This window comes from Drosophila erecta, unplaced genomic scaffold (assembly GCF_003286155.1).
Source record: "Drosophila erecta strain 14021-0224.00,06,07 unplaced genomic scaffold, DereRS2 tig00000000-arrow-pilon, whole genome shotgun sequence".
NCBI classification, from domain to species: Eukaryota; Metazoa; Arthropoda; class Insecta; order Diptera; family Drosophilidae; genus Drosophila; species Drosophila erecta.
This window is the reverse complement of record NW_020825194.1, coordinates 12,684,593-12,708,526: the sequence shown is the minus strand read 5'-3', so window position 1 is coordinate 12,708,526 and position 23,934 is coordinate 12,684,593. Positions and strand designations below refer to the sequence as shown.

Below are 23,934 nucleotides of genomic sequence, written 5' to 3'. Positions count from 1 at the left end.
ATAACTCTGATGCTTTTTGCAATCAAATCGAAGGATAAACTTTGCACCCGGATGATTATTTGTATGTCTGTGTATTGCATGTGTACTCCTAGGCATCCCAACCAATGCCAGCTCTGTGCTCGCCAGCGGCAACTGCTGTTCCAAAGTTTTGATTCAGACTGGAAGTTGTGCAAGACTCGCAAATCCAATTGCCAATTGCAGGTTGCATAAACAGCGACAACAGCCGCAACAAAGTAGAAACCAAAAACTAACTCAACTTCAGATCCAGACTTCACTCCACTCGAAAGAGACCGATAGCTGAGCGGAGACAGGGACAGACACAGAGACGGAGAAAGAGACAGAGACAGAGACAGGGACAGAAACACCCGCAGGCAGGGTGAATTTCAATTTCACTTCCATTGCACTTGCAAATTGAACACGCACGCAGACCAAGAAAATAAAACGAGCAGAACAGCAGTCAACAAAGCTGGAAAATATAAAAAATGTAAGCAAATTTAAAAGCAATTTCTATATTCCCCCTAAAAACAGGGGAAAAACATAGAAAAGCGCTGCATTAAACATAATTTTGTTTCCATTCTATTTTCCTTGCATATTTTATTCGGCATGTGGGGGCAGCCCTTTTCAATTTGAGGCATGCATGGATTTGAGTGCGGGATTTAAATATTCAATTCGTTGCAAGGCCAGATGCTCCCACTTTGGTATCCAATTTGCTGGGAAAAGCCCGGATAACCGACGCAACTTTTCGCTCTTAACTCGCCACTTTTCAACTGAATGGCCTGGCCTGAACTGAACTGAACTGCTAAAAAAGTTGGCCAAGTCGAGTGTCAACGCGTCTAATTGCGAATGATAACGGCTGCGGCAGCGGCAGCGGCAGCGGCAGCGGCAGCTTTAAGTTGAAGTTCCCACTCAACTTTTCCTTTTGTTTTTCCCCCAGAATCCGGGGTGGCTTTTTAATTTCTTGCCTGACCCAATTCGGAAGACTTTTCATTATGCAGCAAGGACTCCGGCGAAAGTGTCGCCCCCGTATTCTTCGCATCCTGCCTCCGGCCTTTCCACTCCGTCTGCGGCTGCTACGAGCTTCCTGTTTAGATAAAATGCCAAATGCCGGAAGATTTTTAATTAGAATTCTCCTTTCTTCTTTGCGCACCTCTTGAATGGCAGCCCCTTATCCACGCTATTGACTCGAACAATAACCCCAAACTAAAAGCCAAAATAGGGCTGAAACTTCCCGATCCCGAAAAGAAAGAGGAAAAAGAGAAGATTGTTTAACCAATTTGGCAGCTTAAATCATTTTAATAATTCTGCATAGCTTAGTGGGGCTTTAATTGTGACCTGAGCTTAGCATTTTCCTCTTCCTGGCTCCTGATTAATTTTGCTTTATCATCCAAAGTCCCCTTCGCCGAGACTTTGGTAATATAATACGCGCTTCTTAATTAATTCAATTTACTTGCGGTTGGCTCACCGCTTTATTTTGGCTGCTCTGCGGCTTTCCAATGTTGAGCAATCGTAATCTGATATGCCAACGGGCGGTTCGTGACCCTTAGGAGTCCGCCGGAGATGTCATAATGCGGCCCAAAGGCCGTGCTGGCCGGCCAACAGCGAATCAGGTTGCTTTTAAATAGTGTCCCTCTGCAGGGGTCGCAAATCCCAAGTGCGAGCCAAAATTCGATACGACGTCTATCGGTCAAATGCTATTTATTGAGCTCGCCATCGAACAGCGAAACTTAATTGAAATTCCACGCTGATAGATAGAATATCCGTCGAGTGGACGTGGCGAAACATTTGCATTGACAAGTTGACAACTGCTGGACATGGAAACCAGCCGGAATGCAAATGGCCAGGCCAAATAAACGGCCAGCAGCTGCTGGGCCATTTGAAACAATTGACAGGGAAAGTGAATAAAGTGAATAAAGTGAATAAAGTGGCAAGGGGGAGGGTGGGCTGGTGTATGCCGACCTGGTCGCCGGCACCTGGCAATTTTCATAAATTTTCCTTGCCCCGAGGCAGTGCCGAAATTTCCGCATTTTTTCGAGCGGTCCAGTCAGTTCAGTTCAGTCCGTCTGATGTAATGGCCAGGGCAAACAGTTCGCATGAATAACTTTCGTAATGACCAGGGACAGGCCGACTGGCCTGCTCCAGCTCCAGCTCCAGCTCCAGCACCAGGTCCGTCTGGGTGGAAATCAAAAAGTCTGGTACTCCAGCCGGATAGCCGGGCAACGCGGCGTATGCGCGATGTGCACAAAAGGCGCTTAAATTGCCTTTTTGGCTTCGCTCAATGGGTCGATTTTTTGTTCGTTAACCGTTCAATGGTTTGTTACGGCCAAACTTTGTAAAACCCCTCTCTCTCTTTTTCTCTTGGTATAAATTTTTTGCACTTTTCAGCTCGTCCGAAAGTTTTGGTTTCTGTTATTGTTGCGTTTGAGCATTAAATGTTTGGCTGTTTGAAAGCGGCTTAACTGCAAGCTCTCAGTTTTCAGTTTTCAGGGAAACTATGCAGGCTAATAGACTTCACGGCACTCAAAAAATAAAAGCCGCAAAGAGCTCCAAAATTAATTAAAATACGTACCAGAACTGTGTGGCAGGTACAAAAAATTAAATGAATACTTTTTCATGGGGAAAACCAGTTGAAGCCCTATGACTGCGACAAGTTCCAGGTATTCAAGCTGGGTGTGCTCACTCCCCGCTGTTTTGGGCCTCGTGGTATTGGCATACACTGCCATCGCTTTTCACTGGCATTGAACGTTGGCCAGGGAAAAACATCAAAAACTGGCACAGGCCACCCGACGCCACCCGACGCCACCCCACGCGCCACCATTCGCATGTGGCAAGGACAGAAGCGGCAGAGAGATAGCCTCGTGTGCCCATTTCCAAGTTTACCATGTCGGGGTCAAATTGTTAGCCGACTTTCGTGAGCAAACAAATTGGGACTACCAATGCGGATCGCTCGAATATGCATGTGCATTTTCTTTTTTCTTTTTTCTTTTTTCCGATTCTGATTCCGATGCCACGATTCCTATCGCATTTTCCATCGCCATTTTCATGTTGGCCTGCCCGGTTGATTAACGATAAGTGAGAGGCATTGACATGATTTCACGAAACCAAACTGCCAGGCCTAATTGCCCGTCTTAACTGCGGCTAATTACTGGCCTTTTGTGCAGGAGTTGCCTTGGCCATTGCATGGGAAGTCGCTTCCAGTTCTGGGAAATCGGACGGATTTTAATTGGGAGAGCGCCTAAAACAAAATTCGAATGCATGACTAAGATGCCGCCAACGGGCTATAAATTTAGTTAATTGAATGACTGGCTGGGATGGCGGGCCAAAAACAATTACAAGTGCAGTGCGCGTCAGCCATTTGTCATGCATGCGCCGCCATTAATCAAAAGTTGAATAACCCTTCTTCCACTTTCCACCACCTCAATCCCCATGCGGATCTGGATCCACCTTCGAGAAAGTATTTATCCGAACGTAAAGGCTTGCGATTAAATCAGCTGGCTACTTCGGGCCATCGTAATTGTTATTAAAGATGCTCGTGACCCCACAGAAAATGAACTGAAATTACTCATCATTAGCCGAGCATTGCATACACGCGGGCGTTGCCCAATGATGGATTGCCTGTGGTCCCGGCCAAGATAATTGACCTCTAAATATACTTGGGCGTCCGTGCGGGGTCAGCACCGCAAAGTAGGCTAAAAATATGGCACAGCAAGGTGCCGCCAAAAAAAGGACGAGCTCTCTGCGTTGGCGTGCGCCATTCGCCTCCACTGAGGGTCCAACAACCTCGAGTCGCGAGTGCCAATGACACTGGGCCAAGGAGGCCAAAGAAAAGCCCAGAATCCAGTCGGCCAAGGCGAAAACAAGAAGACTCCAGGCAGAAGTCATCGAACGCGTCCTGCTCACGCACTTTCCGAAAGCAAACAAGAATCTGGCTAAGCACCTGGCTGGAAATTGTTTGGTCAAGAATCACCTCAAGGAGGTGCTAGCCTGGGGAATTTAAAATTTATGGAATTTAAAATAGTTAAGCCATGCATGGGCATTGTATTTCCTAAGCTCAGAGATTTTTAAACTCATTCGAATGTATTACATTTCAACCAATTAAGTTAAGGTATTTGCATGTCGTATCGCCTTTCGCCTTTCGCCTTTCGGAGTCTGCCACCCATATTTATCTTTAGTTTTTCCTCTCCCTCGCAAGTTCTTGCCTTCGCTCTCGATGGAGCGTTGCCATGCCCCATGCCCCATGCCCCAACAGCTTTATGGCCCACAGGCAGCCGAGGATGGCAAGGTGCGAGGTGCGAGGTGCGTCTAGGATTCGGGAGGTCGGGAGGACCTGCGTGCTGGTGGCTCGTTTCAAGGATTCCAGCGGCTGAGTTGCCAGCGGCAAGTTTTATTGTGTCATTGGCACGCATCGGGGGCAAAAAGTTAAATCTTAAATCATAAAACGCCCCGCAGGCAGGCTGGGCAAACATGAACGCTGGCGGAGAAGGATTTGGTTGTTTATTGTTTTGTTGGGGAAGTTTGAGTTTGGGCTTACGATTCGCAGGACGCTCTCGGTTTCATAAACATAATCGTAATAGACATCAAACATTTCATGGCTGCGGCTGAGTAATTCCCTTATCTGACTGCCACTAATTGCTGCCACCGATAAAAGTGAGAGTGGCGGGGCCGTGTCCTTGCCACGCTCGTAAGCCCGCCCACCCACTTTGCCACTTCGCCACTTTGCCACTTTGCCACCCACTGGGCGGCGGGTTGAATAAACTCGATGAGTTTTCAGCAGAATCACGCATTATTTGTGTCTGAGTATCTGGTGTGTTTGTGTGCTGCGCTGAGTTTTTTGAGTGTGCGCCTGTATTTTTCGGTTTTGTCAAATACGTCTAGACATCGAAGGTCATTTGCAGCTAACGGTTTGGGTTCCAGTGTAAGAAACGTCGGCGTAGAGCAGTCACGTATCAGCAATGACCTCTATAAGGAAATTCTTTGGGTTCCGATTTCATTCCATTCTGTGCCATTTGCCTTGCAAATTACCATTTTTGTGTCATTTGATTTGATTTGTTTCTGTACCATTTCGTTTGCTTTGCTTCACTTTTTGCGCCTTTGCTCTTTTTTGTTGTCATACTATACTATACTATACTATACTATACCGTACCATACGATATTTCGCTATATACTATAGGTTTTATTGGGCTGTTGTTTTTGCATTTGCAGCCGTGTTTGCCGGTCAGTCGAATCAAGTGAACTCTGGGCAACGTCTGCTTCAAAAACGTGACTAACAAGCGGCTCGTAAATAATCTTTAACCGCTTGCCGCCGATTGTACCTCTCTTTCGCACACTGTCAGCCCGTCTCTTTCCTTCCTTCAGGCATGTGCAAAATTTCGCATTTTAATTGCAGTTTTTGCCTAAGCGAGTCAATGAAACCTTTCCAGCAGATTAAGCCCACCTAAAAGGGGTTTACCCCACCGACCGGGGGGTATGCTGACACTCGAGGGAGATGACAATATGCTGAGTGAAAGAGACAGCGCGAGGGCAGAAGAAGAAGCCAGCCGATGCGATCGACACACGTTTCAATCTCCACTCGCAGCAAATCGCTTTGTTTTATTTTGCCGCTGTTTGTGTTGACTTAAATTAAATTTCTTTGAGCGCCAAGTGCATTGACTCGCCGCTTTGTGATTTGAATGCTTATAATTTAATTAAACTAAATTTCATTTGCATGCTAACGCAGTTAATTGTAGTGTAAACTGCACATATTCGGAGCAATGAACTCGTCCGATTTGCTTTTTTTTTTTGTTTTTTGTTTTTTGTCTGGCAGCAGTTCATTATTTTCGCCTCGCTTCTGGATGAGCTTATCAAAGTTCGTCTGGCGAGGGAGACGCGACTACTTCTAAGTCCAAGTAGCGATTTTCACACTCGACTGGCGAAAACTGCCAAACGACCTTGATGACAATGAACTCGGCTCAACCCCACCCCATTGCCATTGCCATAACCATTGCCAATTCCATTCGACAACAAGGTATAAATACAAGCATTCTGTCATGCGATTGTGAGCGTTTTTCAGTGCATATGTGTAGAACCATCTACTTTATGGCTCGCCACTGATAAGACAGCCCTCAAATATTTTGCATCGTAAAGCGCAGAGCAACTGTAACTATTCCGATTGTTCGCCGACTGTTTGTTTGCCGGGCTGCCAAGAAGTCTGCCAGAGGTCTTCTGTTCCTGAAAATCCATATAAACAACACCCCCTCCATATAATCGGGCTTTGCGATAAGTTTCTTTTCTTGATTGGCTGCGCTTTTGTCAATTTGGTCGATGTATTTGTGCGGAGCTTTGTGGGACTTTCTGGCTTACTTTCGAATTCTGGCAGTGCAATAACGCAGTTTTTCCCGCACCGAAGGTCAAAATCAGATAAGAGCGCAGTTAACTTGCCGCGCACCGTTCTTATCATTTTTCTGGCAGTTCAACGTCTGATTAGCAAGCTTCAAGTACTTGCCAGATATAGAGTTCGATATAGGGAGGACATGTCCGATTGCAGGTGCTACGAATATGTTATTAAATTAATCGCTGGGGGAGAAAGCCAAAAAGAATGGCATTGCCTTTCTTCGTTTTTGGTAGCACCATATTACATTACCCCGTATCATGCCATGAATATTGAAGCGAAACAAAAAGAGGAGAAAATAGAGGGAAATTCGTTCGGTTGCCGGGCTGAAAACTAAATAACAATGAAAAAATGAAAAATCCTCCTCGTGGCAAGCATGTCAGTTAATAACAGCGTACAATTTGTGGCAGATGACAACAGAAGCAGCGGCAGGCGGGCGGTTAGGTGGAAATGATTGCTGCAACGGGGAATTCGACTACGACTGCGACTGCGAATATAAATGCATGGAGGCGACTCGGCACCCTGGCACCTGGCTCCTATTACATGCGCAGTGCATTATTACAAAAGGCTCCACGAAAAACACAAAAAACATACACACACACACAGAAATTGCAAATAAAAGGTAATATTAAAAGCGGCAATTTTCCGCGGCAACAGCAACAGCAACAGCAACAGTAACAGTAACAACTGCCTTGGGGCACCTAAGCCCACCACCAACAACAACGGGCGAGTGGCAAAGTTGCCTTCGTTTTGCGTGCCATATGCGAGTTGGAAAGGATTTCCGGTTTTGTGCCGTGGCCTTTTGTAAATTGTTTTGTTATGAAAATGCAGCGAGCGTCGATCTCAGCTAATGGCCGGCTCAATATATTATTTAATATGCAGCGGTAATGGTCATGTTTTATTTAAGCCAACCACCTCCACAGCTTTTCAATAAAGCCTTGTCGGCATCAGGACCCTACAAGTTGTCCTGCCAACATTTTTCGCACCAGCTCCAGCTTTGGCCAATGCAAATGCAATAAGTCAAGGCGTTTGCCTTTGATGCAGACGGACAGCCAGCCGGCTTAGGTAAACAATGGCTTTTCAAGCAGACTTTTCATTTTTCATTGGCCCCATGCTGTATGCCTTGCGATTCATACATTCGAGATCAAAATGCGAAGACCTTATTGAACTCGATTCATATCGAAGGAATTTTAATAATCTGGCCAAGGCAAATGAAAACAGGACGCCCAGCCAAAAAGAACAAATAAGAACTTAGAGGGAAAAGCGAAAAGCGAGAAGGAATCCATTCAACCCGAACATATGGGGATTGCGGATGGGTGGTATCTGGATAAGGATTCGGGAAGGGGAAAGGGAAGACGGAGTGGAGATGGGTGCCTAGGCAAACAGGATACCGAGTGGAGTGGCAAATGGGCGGCGTGCATGTCGAGTATTTGTACACAGGTTTGCCCCAACTCAGCTCAGCTCAGCTCAACTCAACCCAGTTCGGTTCGGTTCGGTTTGGTTGCTGGCTGCCTTTAACCTCAAGTGCAGCATGGATCTACTGCCACTTTGCACCCCCAGCCATCCGAGCCATCGCAACCGTCCCATCCTGGCCATCATCGTCATCCTACCCATTTCTGGCCTGCTCCTGCTTCTGGACGTTTTAGCCATGGCTTTGTTTTCGGGTTCGCCTTTGCTTGCCGCCTTTTTGCAACGTTTACGTTTTGTGCTCTTGCCCCAGCGAAGTTAATGCCGGTTGCTGTTGTTGTTGTTGTTCTACATATATGTATAGAACTATGTGCTAGAGTGGTGGTGGATTGTAGGCTGCCCGATGTTGCTGTTGCTTATCCTGTATGTCATTGAACCCAGTTAGGAATCGGCAGGCAACTCTCCACATGTACCTGGGATTGCATGTCAACCTAGGCGAAAATAAAACAGGGGAAGCAAGCAGCAGGCTCACTGAGAAAAACCGGCGTGGAGATAAACAATCAGGAAGAATAATCCTGAATCAATTTTCTATTGACATCCTGTTTGAGTCCCTACAAACGAGATTTACTACAAGTATGGATAACATTAATTTTCTTCCTTCCTCGATATTTCTCTCAGTGTTGTCACCGAAGGGCTGGCTGGAGCAGTTGCTCTTCCCCCCGTCCGCCGCACTTGACTTTATGCGAGGTGCAAGCGGGTGGTGCAACCGGCGGTGCGAGGTGGTGCGGTGGTGCAGGCAGGACATGCCTTTGACAAGTTTTTCGCTTAATTTCCACAGCCAGAACAACAACAGCAAGGACATGGAAAGCAGGGAAAACAGGAGCTTAAGGAGAAGCTTGAGCATAAATGCCAAAGTGGGAAAGTGGGGAAAAGTAACACACAGCAGGAAAAATGTAAACAAAGTGCAGTTCCTAGTTGTTGCACATTCACCTCGATATTGTTTGCACCCGGCGTCATGGCAACACTTTTTTCTTTCTCTTCAGCCGGAGAAGTTTATTGGAATAACTTTGAGCCGTCTGCTAGGAAAAAAGGGAGTTCAGAGTTGACTCCGAAGACCTTTTCGATCGCAACTACTAGACTAGCGCTTTTAGGGCTTTATTTTTTTGTTGATACTCCTCTTGGCACAAATTGCCGGCTAATAAGGATGGCAATGCATCTGCCAGATAAACGGAGCTGGGCCAGCAACATTGTGGCCATAACCGGGGGCTAATTCGTGCTTTAATGCACACATCACGATGGAATTTGGCAAACCTCTTTCTCTGTGCAGCAAGGGGTTTCATAATTTAATGGCCAAGCTGGTGAAGAATAAAAGCAGCATCTATTCAGCACTTGCCCCGGGCAAAGACATACATACAACGGAGTATCTATGAGGTTGCAACTGCAACTGCAGCCCATTCCCATTTGCCGACATGTAAAATGATGCGTAAACAATATTCTGACGCATCATTAAAAACGCCTGGACGATGAGCAGGGGAGGGAATTATAAGGCCGGAGCCATGGAGCCATGGAGCTGATGATGCTGAATCTGAATCAGCAGCAGCAGCGGCAGCAGCAGCAGCAGCAGCAGCTCCATGTCCAGTCGGAAAATCGGGGAATCGGGGAATCGGGGAATCGGAGTATCGGGCAGCGAGAATCGCGTTGTGTGTGTAATGATCATGTTTTTTGCACACGGCAAACGCGATGATGATGACGCATGTGGTCAAGGAACTGCCCTGCCTCAACAACAATAACAAATTCTATTTTGCCCGCTCGAAAACGACGGCCCCAGAAGATCGGGAATGGTATGTGTGCCTCCACACATGTGCACACATATACCTAAAGAGGGAGATCGAGGAGGAGCCAAGTGGAGAACGGGATCGTCATGTCCACCTTCACGCGCTGCAATCGAGTTCAATTGCCTCGGCGAGTACGCAAGCGTTCTGCCCTTTCTCCATCTGTGTCCCCATCTCACCCTGCCCCATTCGGCTGCCCCATTCCCACTCCCAATCCCAGTCCCAGTCCCAGTCCCAGTCCCAATTCCATGCCCCATGCCCCATTCGGTTGCCCCATCTCTCTCTGTGGGGAATACACGAACATGGCTGAATGTATCGCTTAATCGCTCGTTCGTTCCTCCGGCTGTGGGCTGTTGTTGTCTGAATCTGCCTCTGCCTCTGCCTCTGCCCCAGCCTCAACCTCATCCCCATCCCCATCCTCATCCCCAGCGGTTGTTGTTGATGATGTCGGAGTTGCAGTCGGAGCTGGAGGAATGGAGCTGGCGGTGCGGCGTGCTCACTGCTTATTTATGCTGATCTCTGTAATGAGATATAATGCCGGCCGGCCGGCCGGCTGGCCGGTCAAAAAAGACAGCAACAATAGTGGCAGCAGTGGAGAAACAACAACCTGGCCAAGATTAAGACCGAGCCGGGCCAGCAGGAAAATGGCCAGCTAGCCAGTAACTACGAAAAGGCACTGCCACCTGACCAAAGGACAGCGAACCCAAACGACTAGTAAAGGGAAAGGGCTCATTTTGCTAAACAAAGAACGAGATTATATCCTGTTAAATGAGTTTGCTAGGTAGACGCAGATGGAATACCCTGAATTTTGGTAGTTAATATTTGGAATAGTGAGCATTCCAAGTACTGGTGCTTCAGATCCATTGTGATCTGCGGACAAACAAGCACCAGCATCGAAAACATGACAAAGTCGCAGTCGTCGCACCATCGTCATCATGGCCATTATCATTATCGAGCTGCATTCGTGATTGTTGTCGCATCGGCCGGGCAAAAGAACCCACAGCCAGAATGGTAGCTATAGAAACAGAAACCGAGTTGATAAGTCGTGCAGCCTCTGGGGTTCTGGACTCGCAAGATATCGCCTGGCCAAGCCACTCACGTATGCCAGCCACAGCAGCAGCTTCTACCCATATTCTGCTGGAACTGACCTGGACAAGAATCGCTGAGGAAGATGACGATGCTGATGGTGATGGTGGTGATGGTGGTGATGGTGACGACGACGAGGGAGTGACGAAGCGGATCCGATCCTCAAGACGCTGACAGAATCAGCAAACAACAAATATTATGCATACAGCTGATTCAGATTGGAACGAATCTCGAATAAGATGGCATGGGATGCATGGGTTGGATTGGTTGGCGATGGCATAGAGTGGGTGGAACGACGGGGAAGGTGCTCCTCCTCCTCCTGCTCCCCCTCCTCCGCCGAACCGAAGTGAACTCCATGCGTGGATATTAATGACCGGCCTCGACCCCAAACAACAACAGCAAAAAAGCAACGAACGTGCCCAAGTAATAAAGAAATCGCTGCAATGTGGTGCGGGGGCGGTTGGCTGACTGGATGGCTGGATGCCGGCTGCTTCTTGGAACAAAAAAAAAAAGAAAAATATATAAAAAAAGAGGGGAAAAGCAGCTGAAAAAGGGAAGGAAAACGCAGCGCGAGGAAGCAATTGGCAAGCGCGTCGAAGAGGCGCATAAATTACGGCGACACAACCATCTTCACATTCGCATCGAAGTTGCAACAGTGGCGGTTTCCGGGGGAGAAACAAAAGCCAAGCTAGCAAAGTGCATTAAAAATAATCGAATAACTATTCAAATTAATTTATTATTCAATAAATCAGTAGTTAAATGAATGAACACTCTCGTTTAATTACAGATTGATAGCTCATGAGCTTGCACTCGAAAACCCTCTATATTTCCTGCCTGTTTGTTCCATTTAAGTTGACGGATCCCCCTCGTTAACGTTTTTAAGCCCGCCCATGAGCGAGTCACCAGTTCTGAGGGGGTGGGAGCTCCTTGGGCAGGAAATGCAGCGGCTTCTTCTCCAGCTTTTGCTGCCTCGTTGACATTGCCGCGGGCTCAATGTGTTTTATTTCTTTTTTCCGGCGAGAGAAAACACACCCATCAGCTGATGCAGAAATTTTGCTTAATTTTTTAATTGCCCCAGCGGTGTTTTGTTCTTTATTTACTTGCTTTTGTTTTTGTCTGGCATCGTCAAGTTGGCAATTAAAAATGCGTAACGCGGTTTCTCCCGAGCCGCCTTTGTTTCTGCTGTTTTTGTTGCTATTTTGCGACCTAAGCTAATGAGTTGATTGCCAGTGCAATTTTCGCAAAAAAATAAGGAGCACAGAAAGCTATAAATGAATAAAGCACCTGGTTGAGCAGTTTTTACGCTCCTTGTTTCCTGTCACATTTAGAATTGTGATTTTCACAAAAACAAAAAACGAACTCACACAAATACGACAAGGGGCACACCCATAAACTCAGAATTATGGGGAGTGCACAATCATATAATTTACGACTTACTGTTAACCAGATTTTCGAGTGTCATGGGGAAACTCACCTGAAATGAGACAAAAGAAAATGGAATCAATTAGTTGGGGGGAAAATACATACATAGGCACAATTTAACTGGGGACATTCGGCCAGGTTCAAAAACCCTTTAAGCCAGCAACTCTCGCATATGTGGCCATGCATATATGCATATACTCGTATGTATAACTTTTGTTTATCTTATGAAAGTTTCTTTTCATGGTTTTGGCCATGTTTGCCAGCCAACAGGCAGCAGGAAAAACAAAAGCAAAAACTGTTCGAGATGCATCTAAATTAAAGCAACAACAACCACAATGACAAGAGCCTTAGCCAAAAGGCAGCAACTGAAATAAGCAGCTATGGACAATAGTTGCTGCTCGGATTGAAGGCACGGAGAATTGTCCAGACCAAAACCAGATGATAATAATGACGCTGGAGCACCGAGGAGTACCGAGTTGCATGGATGTGGACGTGGAGCCCATTGGCGGAACCTAGCCCAACATTGTTTTTGTTCTCGCTATCCCCAATCCGCGATGTTGCTGCTTTTCAGGTCGTTGCTGCTGCCGCCGCCGCTGCCGCTGCCGCTGTTGTTTTTCGGTTTTATATCTGCGCCTCAGAATCATGTCGCGGAGCCAGTGAGCAACATGTTTGTGCAACTTGCAACTTGCGAGTGCTGCGGCACTCGGCACGGCGGCAGCAACAGCGGCTACACGGCAAATAAAGAGGGCTTGCTTCGTAATTTGAAGTTTACAGAACATCTATGGATATCCTCATTTCTGAATATCAGCTCACCATCCCATAAAAAGATATTATATTAGTTATATTGTGGGACTGTGAAACCCTCCACTTGAGTCTCATCAAACAACTACATTTTGGTGCAGCCAGCTGCTGTGGCCCGTGTGCCACATACAACATACACTGCCCTGTTGCTGCTGCAGATAGGTTGCTGCTGCTGCTGTTGCCACTTGCCGTCGAAGTTGCTCATCAACTTTAGCTTACCACCACATGCGAATGCGGCAAAGCCGCCGCTTGTTGCATTTAGTCATCGCATAGTATACTATGTTATAGCGCTATAGTATCCCCCGGATACTGCCCGTCCTTCGTTCCGTGAGTCCATGTGTCCATGTGTCCATGTGTCCATCTGTACGTCTGTCCGCTTGGCCGTTCGTCCGTCCGATCGGGCTGCTCATTCGCTACGTTCCACTTCAACACCCGTCGACCCGGCAGATTGCCTTTCCCACAGTGGCCCACAGTTGGTGGAGACCGTGGAGTGCAACAGAGTTCGTTCCACTCGATGGTGGTGGTGGTGGTGCCCCTCTTTCCCCTGGGCTTTGTTTTGATTTCGTGCAGTTTGTTTTGCTTTTCATATTTCTCCGGGATTTTGTATTTTGCTCATCGTTCGCGATGCACTCGGGACCCCGATAATTGCAGTCAGGCGAGAACGAGAAACGAGAAATGGGAATCGCGAATGAGAAATGAGAAAAAACTGGAACTGGATTGCACTCGTGACGTCACCGACGAGGGCATTCACTTTTGCGGCAACTGCAACAGCAGCCGCAGCAGCAGCAGCAGCCGCAGCAGCTACAGCAACATGTTGCCGACAACAATCTGAGGCTGCCACATTTGTCTTTCACCGCCGCCTCCATTGTCCGCTTTATGAGCCACGAAATTCAAATTTACACATCGATTGCGAGGCTCGGGAGCTGCACTCATTGTCACGATAAATCAATTGGCCTCTTTGCCCCTTGCAACTTGCAGCTCGCAACTTGCAACAGCAGCAACATCCAGTTTGTTGCTGCTGCCGTACAGTAGCAACATGCAGCTGACACTTACGTATGTTAATGCTGACAAAAGAGTCAAGACAAGAGCAGCACAATGGCCCCATCAATTCGTGGGGGAAAGTGCAGCAGATTGGCCATATCGTTTCGATATGCAACTGCAACTGCAACTGCAACGGCAACGGCAATGGCAACGTTTCTATTACTTTTCTTGGAACCTGAAACTTGTCCGGCCGCTTGACCCCTTTTAGTTGCCCTCCCCCCAGATGCGGATTTATATGCGGGTCGCATGCAAAGCGCCATGTCAACAAAACAGCCTGGCAACATTCACACACACACACACACATGCCACGCCCCCTTGGCCCCATCCACCGCCGCCTCCTGGCGTGACGCGTCAGTAATGCAATTATTTTGATTTTTGTTAAACATATTTCGCAGTACTCATGCCACTAAAAAGCCCACTTCAACACGGAGTAGCATGGCTAGAGCAAATAAAAAGCGCTCAAGCTGACATTTTCATTGGATGGAGCAAACTCCCGGCCATTTGCCGTTTGTGGGGATCATTAGGCGCACCCCGGGGCCATTAATTTGAGCCAGGCCGAAAAGTGTTTGCCAATATACGAAAACACGAAGGCGAAAGGCCAGGAAAGTGAGGCAGAACTAGAAAGAGAAGGATACAGACAGAGAGGTAAACGCAGCATTTAAGATAAATCCGCGTCGATAGCTGAAGAGCCCGAGAAGTTGGCTAAAAAACTAAAGGAGTAAATGGTGAAGGAACTGAAAGGGCCTAGACCGGAGCAGCAAAATGGCCATCAAGTTCAATGTAACGAAAAACAAGTCGAGAACCAGAACGAGAAGTTGGCCAAGTCATGCCAATGCCTTCTGCTTTTTATCCCCTTTTGAGAGGGTATGCAACAAACGGACGGTGCAGTGAAAACGGTTTCAGAAGGGTATTTCTAGTTGTAGCTTCCCTTTGAGTTGTTGTTATGATATTGTAGATATTCAAAATAATTCAAAAATGTCCCAAGGCTGAAGTTCTAAAGTCCATAACTCAACCTATATTAATCGGATTTTGAAGTGGCATACCACTAAATGTTTCTGGAGCAATTCTCTAAAAATCTGCATTCAAATTTGGAAATTTATTTTTTTTTAATATTTTTGTCATTTTTTCTGATGTTATGATGTAGAAATTCAAAAATGTCCCAAGGCTGAAGTTCTAAAGTCCATAACTCAACCTATATTAATCGGATTTTGAAGTGGCATACCTCTAAATGTTTCTGGAGCAATTCTCTAAAAATCTGCATTCAAATTTGGAAATTAATTTTTTTTTAATTTTTTTGTCATTTTTTTCTGATGTTATGATGCAGAAATTCAAAAATGTCCAATGGCTGAACTTCTAAAGTCCATAACTCAACCTATATTAATCGGATTTTGAAGTGGCATACCTCTAAATGTTTCTGGAGCAATTCTCTAAAAATCTGCATTCAAATTTGGAAATTAATTTTTTTTTAATTTTTTTGTCATTTTGTTGTCATTTTTTTCTGATGTTATGATGCAGAAATTCAAAAATGTCCAATGGCTGAACTTCTAAAGTCCATAACTCAACCTATATTAATCGGATTTTGAAGTGGCATACCTCTAAATGTTTCTGGAGCAATTCTCTAAAAATCTGCATTAAATTTTGAAAATTTATTTTTTTTGATTTTTTTTGTAATTTTTTCTGATGTTATGATGTAGGAATTAAAAATTGTCCAAAGGCTGAAGTTCTAAAGTCCACAACTCAACTTATCTTAATCGGATTTTGAAGTGGCATTTTGAAAAAGTCGCGTTTGAAAATTTGTTTAAATTTTTTTCAACCAATTTCTACCGATATTCCAGAAAATGTTGAGATTTCCCGTTTGCACTTTCACGAGCTGAGTAACGGGTATCTGATAGTCGGGGAACTCGACTATAGCATCTTTCCTGCTTTGTAGGTGTTTTCCCTCCGCTGATTATCGTCTCAGGTTCAATGCTCCATTTAGTCGGTGGACAGTTGCTGGAACGCACTGCATCGCCGGGCGGTAAATCAGAAAAATCAACACATAAAAACTAAACAATCGCCTCATTAATTACAATTAGAAGTGTTTATTGCACATGCGCGGCCATAAAACGGGGAGAAGATCGGCCGAAGGGGCTTGCGTCATCATCAATCTTTTGGCGAAGAGAAAGAGAGCCAGTGCGAGAGATCGCCAGTCCTCGTCCTCCACAGAAGACTGGTGTGGTAGAGTGGAAGAGTGGTCACTGCCCATGGGGCAGCCTCGGGGGCAGGCTGTAGGATTCATCAATCAACAGCTGTCACAGCCGCCGGCAGCCGGCCGGTTCGCTATGTCTCCGTTTCTGTCCCGGAATCTGCAGTCCTCTGTCCGCCGTCTGGTGTCCAAACTGGGCTGTCACTCGGCGCGGCGCATGCGCAGCAGCAGAAGGAGCAGCAGAAGCAGCAGAAGCAGCTCCCCAGTGAATCTGGGAAAGAGTCTTGGCATCGACTTGTCTTGGCCAACTTGGCAGCTTCCTGTTGGCCGCCTAGCTAAGCCCGCTTCTGAGTGGAAAATTGCGAGCCGAACGGCTGACGGACGGGCGTCCGCTTTTTTATGCAAATGCCCCACGGTAATTGTTGCACGAATAATGTTGCATAATCATGACACATTACAAATGATCCGGCGATTCCAGCATGCCCGAGTCATCATCAATGTCACGCCTCATTAGCGACTGAAAGTGCACAATCCGATCCGGATCCGAATCGGAATTGAAATCAGAAGCAGAAGCTCACTGCTGTCACAAGCGATTTGTGTGCTTTCTGCACTTTCACGATTGGATTAAAAATCCAATAGAATTTCATAGAATTTCAGCTTAAAGTCGCGACTTTCCAGGCCATTTGGCTTTTTGGTCACGCCGCAAAAGTTTCTATTTTCAGGCCGCTTTGGTCCTTGTTCTGCCGCCTGTGCTGTTGCCCATCATCGCCGGCCTTCCATTAACCGGGACATCGTTTATTTTTACCTTTGGCCAACACCTAACACAGCAAGTGGGCATTGGCTTTTTAAATATTTAAGCACCTGTCGCTTTGACAAAACGCTTTTCCATGGCAACGCCCCTAAAAGGAGGCTGTTCTCTGGCGGAACGTGAATAAGAAAAATGGGGAGTTGACCAGGATTTAGCTCTGGCTTTTCCACACATATATACGAGTATATATATGTATATATATTTGACCTGCAGGGCAGCTGGACGTGCGGAGAAAACTGTCTATATGTGCGATGTCTATATCAAATGGCATGGAAACGGGTCGGGGCAAAAAATGTCAGCAAATCCTTTTCCACAGAAAGATGGGGAAAGAGGCAAAGAGCGAAAAAGCATCCTTTGTGCCGTGTCAGCAAACTAGATTCGCCGTACAGAACCATTTATTTGTGGCCCTGCCAGCTTTGACGCTTTATTTCCGCATCCGGTGCTGCGAGCGGCATTTTGTTTATCCGCCGAGTGAAAGACAGCGGGGCACTTTAATGTAATTGCGAATCTATGTGAAACGAAATATTCTGGTTCCTATTCCAATTGCTATTGCCATTGCCTTTGCTATTCCCCATCGAAAACTTGGTCAAGAGCTCGTTTCTTTTCCCCCAGCGATAAGCGACTGCATTACTCAGAGTTGTGAAATTGCATTGTGAGTTGTGAGCAGGGGGAGTTGCATGTTTTCCAGCCCACCAGGTATATACCACAGGTATATGTTATAATGATCCCTAGCCGCCGCCTGGCACATTTCACTCATCTAATTGGCCTTAAGCCCACCCATCCACTCTTTTAGACCCTCTGGAGCGGGCTCATGTGTATGAGTTGTGTGTTAGACATGTCAAAGTAACATTTAACGGCTTTGATGTTTGTCAAATGGCATTTTAAACAAATGCAACTGGCGCAGGGCAATAAAAACCAACAGCGGCAGCATAAATAAATAGCAAAATAGCGCTATAATTTACGCTTTTCAGGTGAAAATGGCACGCAATGTCCCCTCCTTGCCACCGCCAACTTTGGGTTTATTTTGTGTAATTGCTTGCAGCGCTCGTTTGGTGGGATTTATGGGTGCTGGGTTCCGAGTCATAAAGCAATAATTAGCTGGCTTACAGCTAAGCAAGATAACTGATAGAGGCAGAAACCACCAAAGAAACCTGCCGTATTGGTAAGGCGAAAAGTGGCTGGACTTGGCTCAATTATGGCACATGTTGTAAATAGATGGATACAGTACATGGCTAATAGCCCGTTGTTATTGTTGTATTGTAAGCTATTGCTATTGCTATGGCTATTGCTATGGCTATGGCTATGGCTATGACTATGGCTATTGTTGAGTGGAAATGCATGCGAGTGAATAATAGTGAATGGCTGGAAAAGCCGTTCGACTCAGACAGCTTGACGCCAATGGCAAAAGCTGCAAAAAGCCCCCTTGTAATGATGATGAAGCTTTTTGCAATTGTATTGCCTCCGCTGCTCATACAATGGCAATTAGAGTGCAGTGGAAAAATCCCGTTGTCTGGGCAAAAGTTTAAACAAAGGGTGCGGGTGGAAAATTTGCTGCGGTTGAATTTCACAAATTATCCAAACTGAATACGGCGCGTGTGGCAAAATCAAGGAAATGCACATGGCAATGACTAAAAGACCGCAGATCAAGAGATTTGATGTTTGCCGATTGTCATTTGCTGTTTACTGCTGAAAACCACATCCAAACAGCCAAACATTTTGGCAAGCGGCTTACGACGAGATTTGCGGACGGTTGGTTAGCGGCTTAAAGGCCAATGGCAGGTGCCAACTCATTCGCCATCAATCTGCGGCGCAGTCAAACGTTGTTACTAGTGTTGCTGTTGCTTGTGTTGTTGACTGTTGACTTGTCAAAAACGTTGACGAGTCCCGCCAACACGCCACCTAGCGTGCGGTCGTGGCAACAACAATTTGTAATCCTATTAACCCCTTGACTGCAATTAATCAATATTTTGGCCAGAGCCACTTGACCGGCCAGTGCACGATTAAAAACCCATAATTGAAAATTCTGAAACTCGATGCTTTAGAGTGTATGCATGGTTACATGCAATTTGCCAAAGTGAATTATAATAATACTTTAATTATAAAATTTAGGGTTTAATTGGTTGGGCCCGGCTAATGACATATCAATCAGCTTATAGAACTCTATATGCTCAGCAAGCCGATGCAAATTGCCAGTTAATCCCGGTGGCTGCTGTTCACATTTTGTGCATTTATTTTCTGCCAAATTAGTGGCTTTCATTATAATCTTTTCCTTTTTGTTTTGCTTTTTTTTTAATTGTATTCGCGAGTTTTGTTTTGTGTGAATATTTTTTATGATATTCACCGTGTGGTTGGCTTTTTTGTTGCCTGTTTTGCAGCCAAATCTTCAAGGCCATGCACATTGAGTGACTCGAGTTTTTGTGCCTCGATGTTTTCGCTTGGCGATTTTATATAATGTTTTTTCCCCCCTTCTTGTTCGTTCTCTCTTATTTGTTTGTTGGCCATTGCAACCTGTCGCAAATATTTCGACGCATTTGTTATGCTTAGCTTATTTCAGTATTTCATTATGATGATGATGATGCTGGCTGCTCCGTATATTTATAAATGCTGCAGTCATTCATCATTATACCGGACCAGCAGCTGAGCACCTGAGCAGCTGAGCACCTGAGCATGGGAACACCTGAGTTTCTAGTTAGTTGCGCCCACATGCAGCTCGGTTTTGAGCAGGAAGTGGGCCTTGAACACCTCTGGCCAAAAGCCATGAGCAGTAAGCAATAACCAATAAGCCGCAAGCACAAAACACTCTTGGCCAAATCACATTGCAAGGCCAAAAAGCGCACACACACACGGGTTCACAAAATTTTGATTTTTTTTTGGCCTGACCGATTGCACACAGCGTCAAGGTTGTTCGCTTATCTTTGGGAGAAAGCGGTTCTACGGGCCGTAAAATACTTAATTCCTCCAGCTACAGACCCATCATCAATTGCAACCTGTTCCGACGATGACGTGATCTTGAGAGTAGCCAAACACACTAAGTGGTAATTTATCATTCGATGCTGCGCGGGCTAGCCAAAGCGAAAAGTATCGAAACAGGAAACATAAACAGGTGAAAGGAGGGCCCAATTTTAATTGGATTTAAAATGCTATAACGCAGCTCTCTGTGGGAAAATACAGTTAATAATACCGGGTCGTAGTTATTATGGCGCAGGTAAATATTTGCCAAATGCGAATGAACCCCTCGCATTTCGCATTCGCACTCGCATTTAGCATTTAGCATTTGGCACATCGGTTGAATGCACTGTGGCCTGGAAACAGTCGTCGAAATGTGAATCTGAATTATTTATGTCTGGTGGGGCAGCCAAAGGATCTGAAAACTCGGATCTTGGGCTCTTCAGTTTTTTTTTATTTTTTTTTTTTTTGGAAGGGGTTTGCTGCCTTGTTGGCGGTTGGCGGCTGGCGGCTGGCCTGACACTTGTTATGCAAATGCCATTCAAAGGTAAACCGGCGAAGAGCGGATCTTGTGTGTGTTATATGTGCTTGAAATGTATCCTAAAGATACCCAGCGAAACGAATGTGCGAGCGAACGAGTGAGCAAGCGGCTGTCGTCATTGGCAGTCGGATTGCTAGGTTGGCGTCACAACGCCGCTCTGACGACGTTTGCTATTGCTTTCCGGCATTGCAAGTCGCGCACGGGCAGCAAAAGCTATAGCTACCGACACAGATGCAGATACTGCGCACAGATACGTGCACACACGGGCGAAAGATACAGACGCAGATACAGATACAGATACATACGCTGGCCAGGCAAGCGCATTTTATAAATAGTTGCTGCTGTTGTTGATTTTGAAAGCAGCAACAACAAGTTGTTGGTTGGCTTCTGCGGTATTTTCTTTTGTTATTGCAAAATACGAAAATACAAATAAATACAAATTTTTAATACGTACTACACAGAAGCGAAATGAGAAAGAGATAGCCGCTGAGCGATCGTTTTCACGACGCCGCCGGCGGCATTGACCGCTAGAATGCAATCAACCTAGTCCAAGGCCAAGTGGCCAGCGGTTTTTATTTTATTATTATGATTATTATTAGGCCCCGGCGGTGGGTGAGTGTGCGCGTGAGTATCTGTGTGCTGAAACATTCGGGTCGGAAATGAGGTTCTTCCTCATGACTAATTGTTTCGGGCATTGATTGACCAGAGTTCCAGGAACTGCATTCGACTTTTCGGTTGCTAGGTGGATTTTTGAGATACTTTTCCCCCGCATTCGATAGCGATAGCAGCGATTTATGCCGGCTGAAGCAACAGTTTTTATTGCGTTGTTTAAACAAAAACTGTTGGAAAAACTCTACTGATTTATGCTCTTCGCTCAATTGAAAAGCATTTTCGCAGCTATGGCCCTGATTTATGCAACTGTATATGTACCCGCCGAAAGCGTAATTCATGAATCAGGTGCAATGGGGAATGCGATGAAATAAACTCGGATTTGGCGGACTCTGGCTGTCTAGACGCAGCCAAGTGTCATTATGCTAATGAAAACAATCGAGGCTGAATGATCAAGCATACTTTTGGGCGCATGAACCCCGGCCTGCTGCTGGATGGTGGATTCATGTGGATGGGGGCAACTTTCCAATCCGGTCGAATGGGTTGGATTGAGACCGCATTTATTTTGCAAAAACCACAGCGCTGACATGTCAAGGTTTTAGTGCGCTCGCACTGCCCACACGGATATACGGATATACGGATATGTGTTCAATAATAGAGTTGATAAATGCAGATAAGTGGTTTCTTATATGTACGTACGTATATGGTGGTATATGTGTAGATGGTTGATATTGGCAAATTCTACTCACAGAAGTCAATTAAAGACATTAGCCTGTCCAAAGCGAGAAATTACTCACCTGCAATTAGAAGAGCGAAATGGAGATGTGAGTTGGTAATGCGGCAATTTGAATAAGAAATCTATTTGCATTTTGCATTGGAAATGGAAATGCCGCTTTCAATAATTATGATAATAACTGGTTTGCAACGCTCGGTGCGGCCTTTGTGTGTTGGCTAAAAATCAATATATAAATCAAATATTGCTCATACGCCACGGCAGCCAGTCGCCATTTTAATGCAAACAATCACCATAATGATGATGGCGCACGCAATGCACAGGTTTTGCCTGCGTTCTGCCATCTTTCCTATTTTTTATTTTCTATTTTCTATTTTCCTTTTCTTTTTCTTGGGTTACTTAGCGCGTTACTTTGGGGCTGCAACTTTTCCAATTACCCAGTGGCAGCCGAAAAATATAAATTGTTGCTCGCGTGGAAATGTCACGCAAGCTAACCTTGAAACCTTATCGATTTGCTGGCAAACTCAATTTGCAATTCGCTGTTGCTGTTGCTGTTGCTGTTGCCGCTACTGCGTGTAATTGGCCGGACTTAATTACATGCGAAAGTCTGGAGTTCTAGATGGCATGGGTATGGGTATGGCTATGGGTATCAATATGGTAAGGGGATTTGTAGAGCGTGGGCCAGGCTATAATTAAAAGCGTTCCCCGATTTAAAATTCGCCTAGGGTTTCGCGATGGGCTGGGAAACTGGGAGATGTGCACAAAGGAGGCGAGAACCTGCGCAGTGTTTTCCCCTACTGGGCGCCATGCTCGCTCTCGCTCTCGCGGCGAGAGAGACAGAGAGAGAGAGTGGAAAATGCGCGGGAAACCCGAAGCGTTATTTATGACGACCCACTGAACCACTCCGATGACGTTACTGCTCCTCTTTTCCACTTTTCCACTTTTCGCTGGTGGAAATTCAAGGAAACGCAACGAAAGGAAAGGCAAGGCAAGGAAAGGCAAGGGCTGCGTGGGTTTTTCGCCGCAACCCTTAAAAGTGTTGTTCATATTGATTTTCGTCGGTGTGTGTGTGTGTGTGTGTGTGGGTGGGCCTCTGCCGCTGCCGCTGCCGCTGCCTCGGTCGGCTTTTCTCGTTTTTCATGTCTGCCCTGACCTTGAATACATTTGCAATTGCTACATGCGCTGCCAACTTATGTGTGCGTGTGCTTGTGCTTGTATTTCTGTGTTTGTTTGTCGGCATTTTGCCTTTGCCACTGACTTTGCCCAACTTTGCTCGCTTATCCGCTTTTCCGCCACCACCCACTACCCACCCCCCACCATTCAGCTCGCCATTCAGCTCTTTTTTGCCTTTGGTCAGAACCCCATTGATGGGGACTTTCTTCGGCAGCTGTATTTGTTGTCATGACAAATTTGGTATGCAAAAATAAGCAAACAGAAAATAATGAAGGCAGAGATATTCTGTCATGTTTGCTGCTTAGGTGGAAATGAATTGGCTTGCCTCTGACTTGTTGCAAACATTGTGGAGAATTATTTGTTTGCCAACTTGTACCGAAAATGTGTTGATTTGCGTTTGCCGAATGAGCTTTAAAAATATAAATTATGACCGCACAGCTCTGCTGGCTTTCTATGTGGTCTGCCTCATGCACTCGCAGTCGTGATTTATGGCGAGCGAGATATATGTGGCATGTACGTACATATCTTATTATTCTTCTCCTTCGCATCCAAAAGTGTATTTGTTGAGCTTGACTTTTCCCCCGCCGGCCATTACATTAAGCCAAGTGTTGTGGCTGCCCCACACTTTCTGCCCTGACATTGCCGGCATTTGAATTTTAATGCAGTTTCGCTGCTTCCCGCCCACAATGGCCTCGCCTCAGCGACTGTCATCGCGGGGGAGGGGTGCGGAAAAGTCGGTGGTTGCCTATCTATATATTCTTATATGTACGAGTATATCCCACATATACAAGCACATGCCAGTATGCAGAGCATGTAACGACGCACAGAATTTTAAGTTGCGAGGCGTGCCAACGTCGTTGCTCTGCTTTAATTAAGCCGGCCTCCCACTTTGCCGCCCCTTTGATCCGCCCCTCCGCTCGGCCCCCTCTGACCCACCAATGAAATGCAAATGTCAACGAGTTGCAAATGTTGCTTTTGCTTTTTCG

At 46.0% G+C, this 23,934-nt stretch overlaps 1 protein-coding gene across 3 annotated transcripts in view; it reads right to left on the bottom strand.

Moving 5' to 3' along the window:
* The window catches only part of LOC6552210 (zinc finger protein 704), a 120,006-nt gene that overhangs the window by 16,514 nt on the left and 79,558 nt on the right, over window positions 1–23,934 (bottom strand). Inside the window, exon 5 of one of the 3 annotated variants that reach the window (XM_026979223.1) lies at window positions 21,795–21,839. The exons of the other annotated variants lie outside the window; for them this stretch is intronic. Coding sequence (XP_026835024.1) covers window positions 21,810–21,839 — 30 coding nt within the window. The 3' untranslated portion in view covers window positions 21,795–21,809. Of the gene's footprint in view, window positions 1–21,794; window positions 21,840–23,934 lie in introns of those variants that run through there. 3 annotated transcript variants of the gene reach the window in all.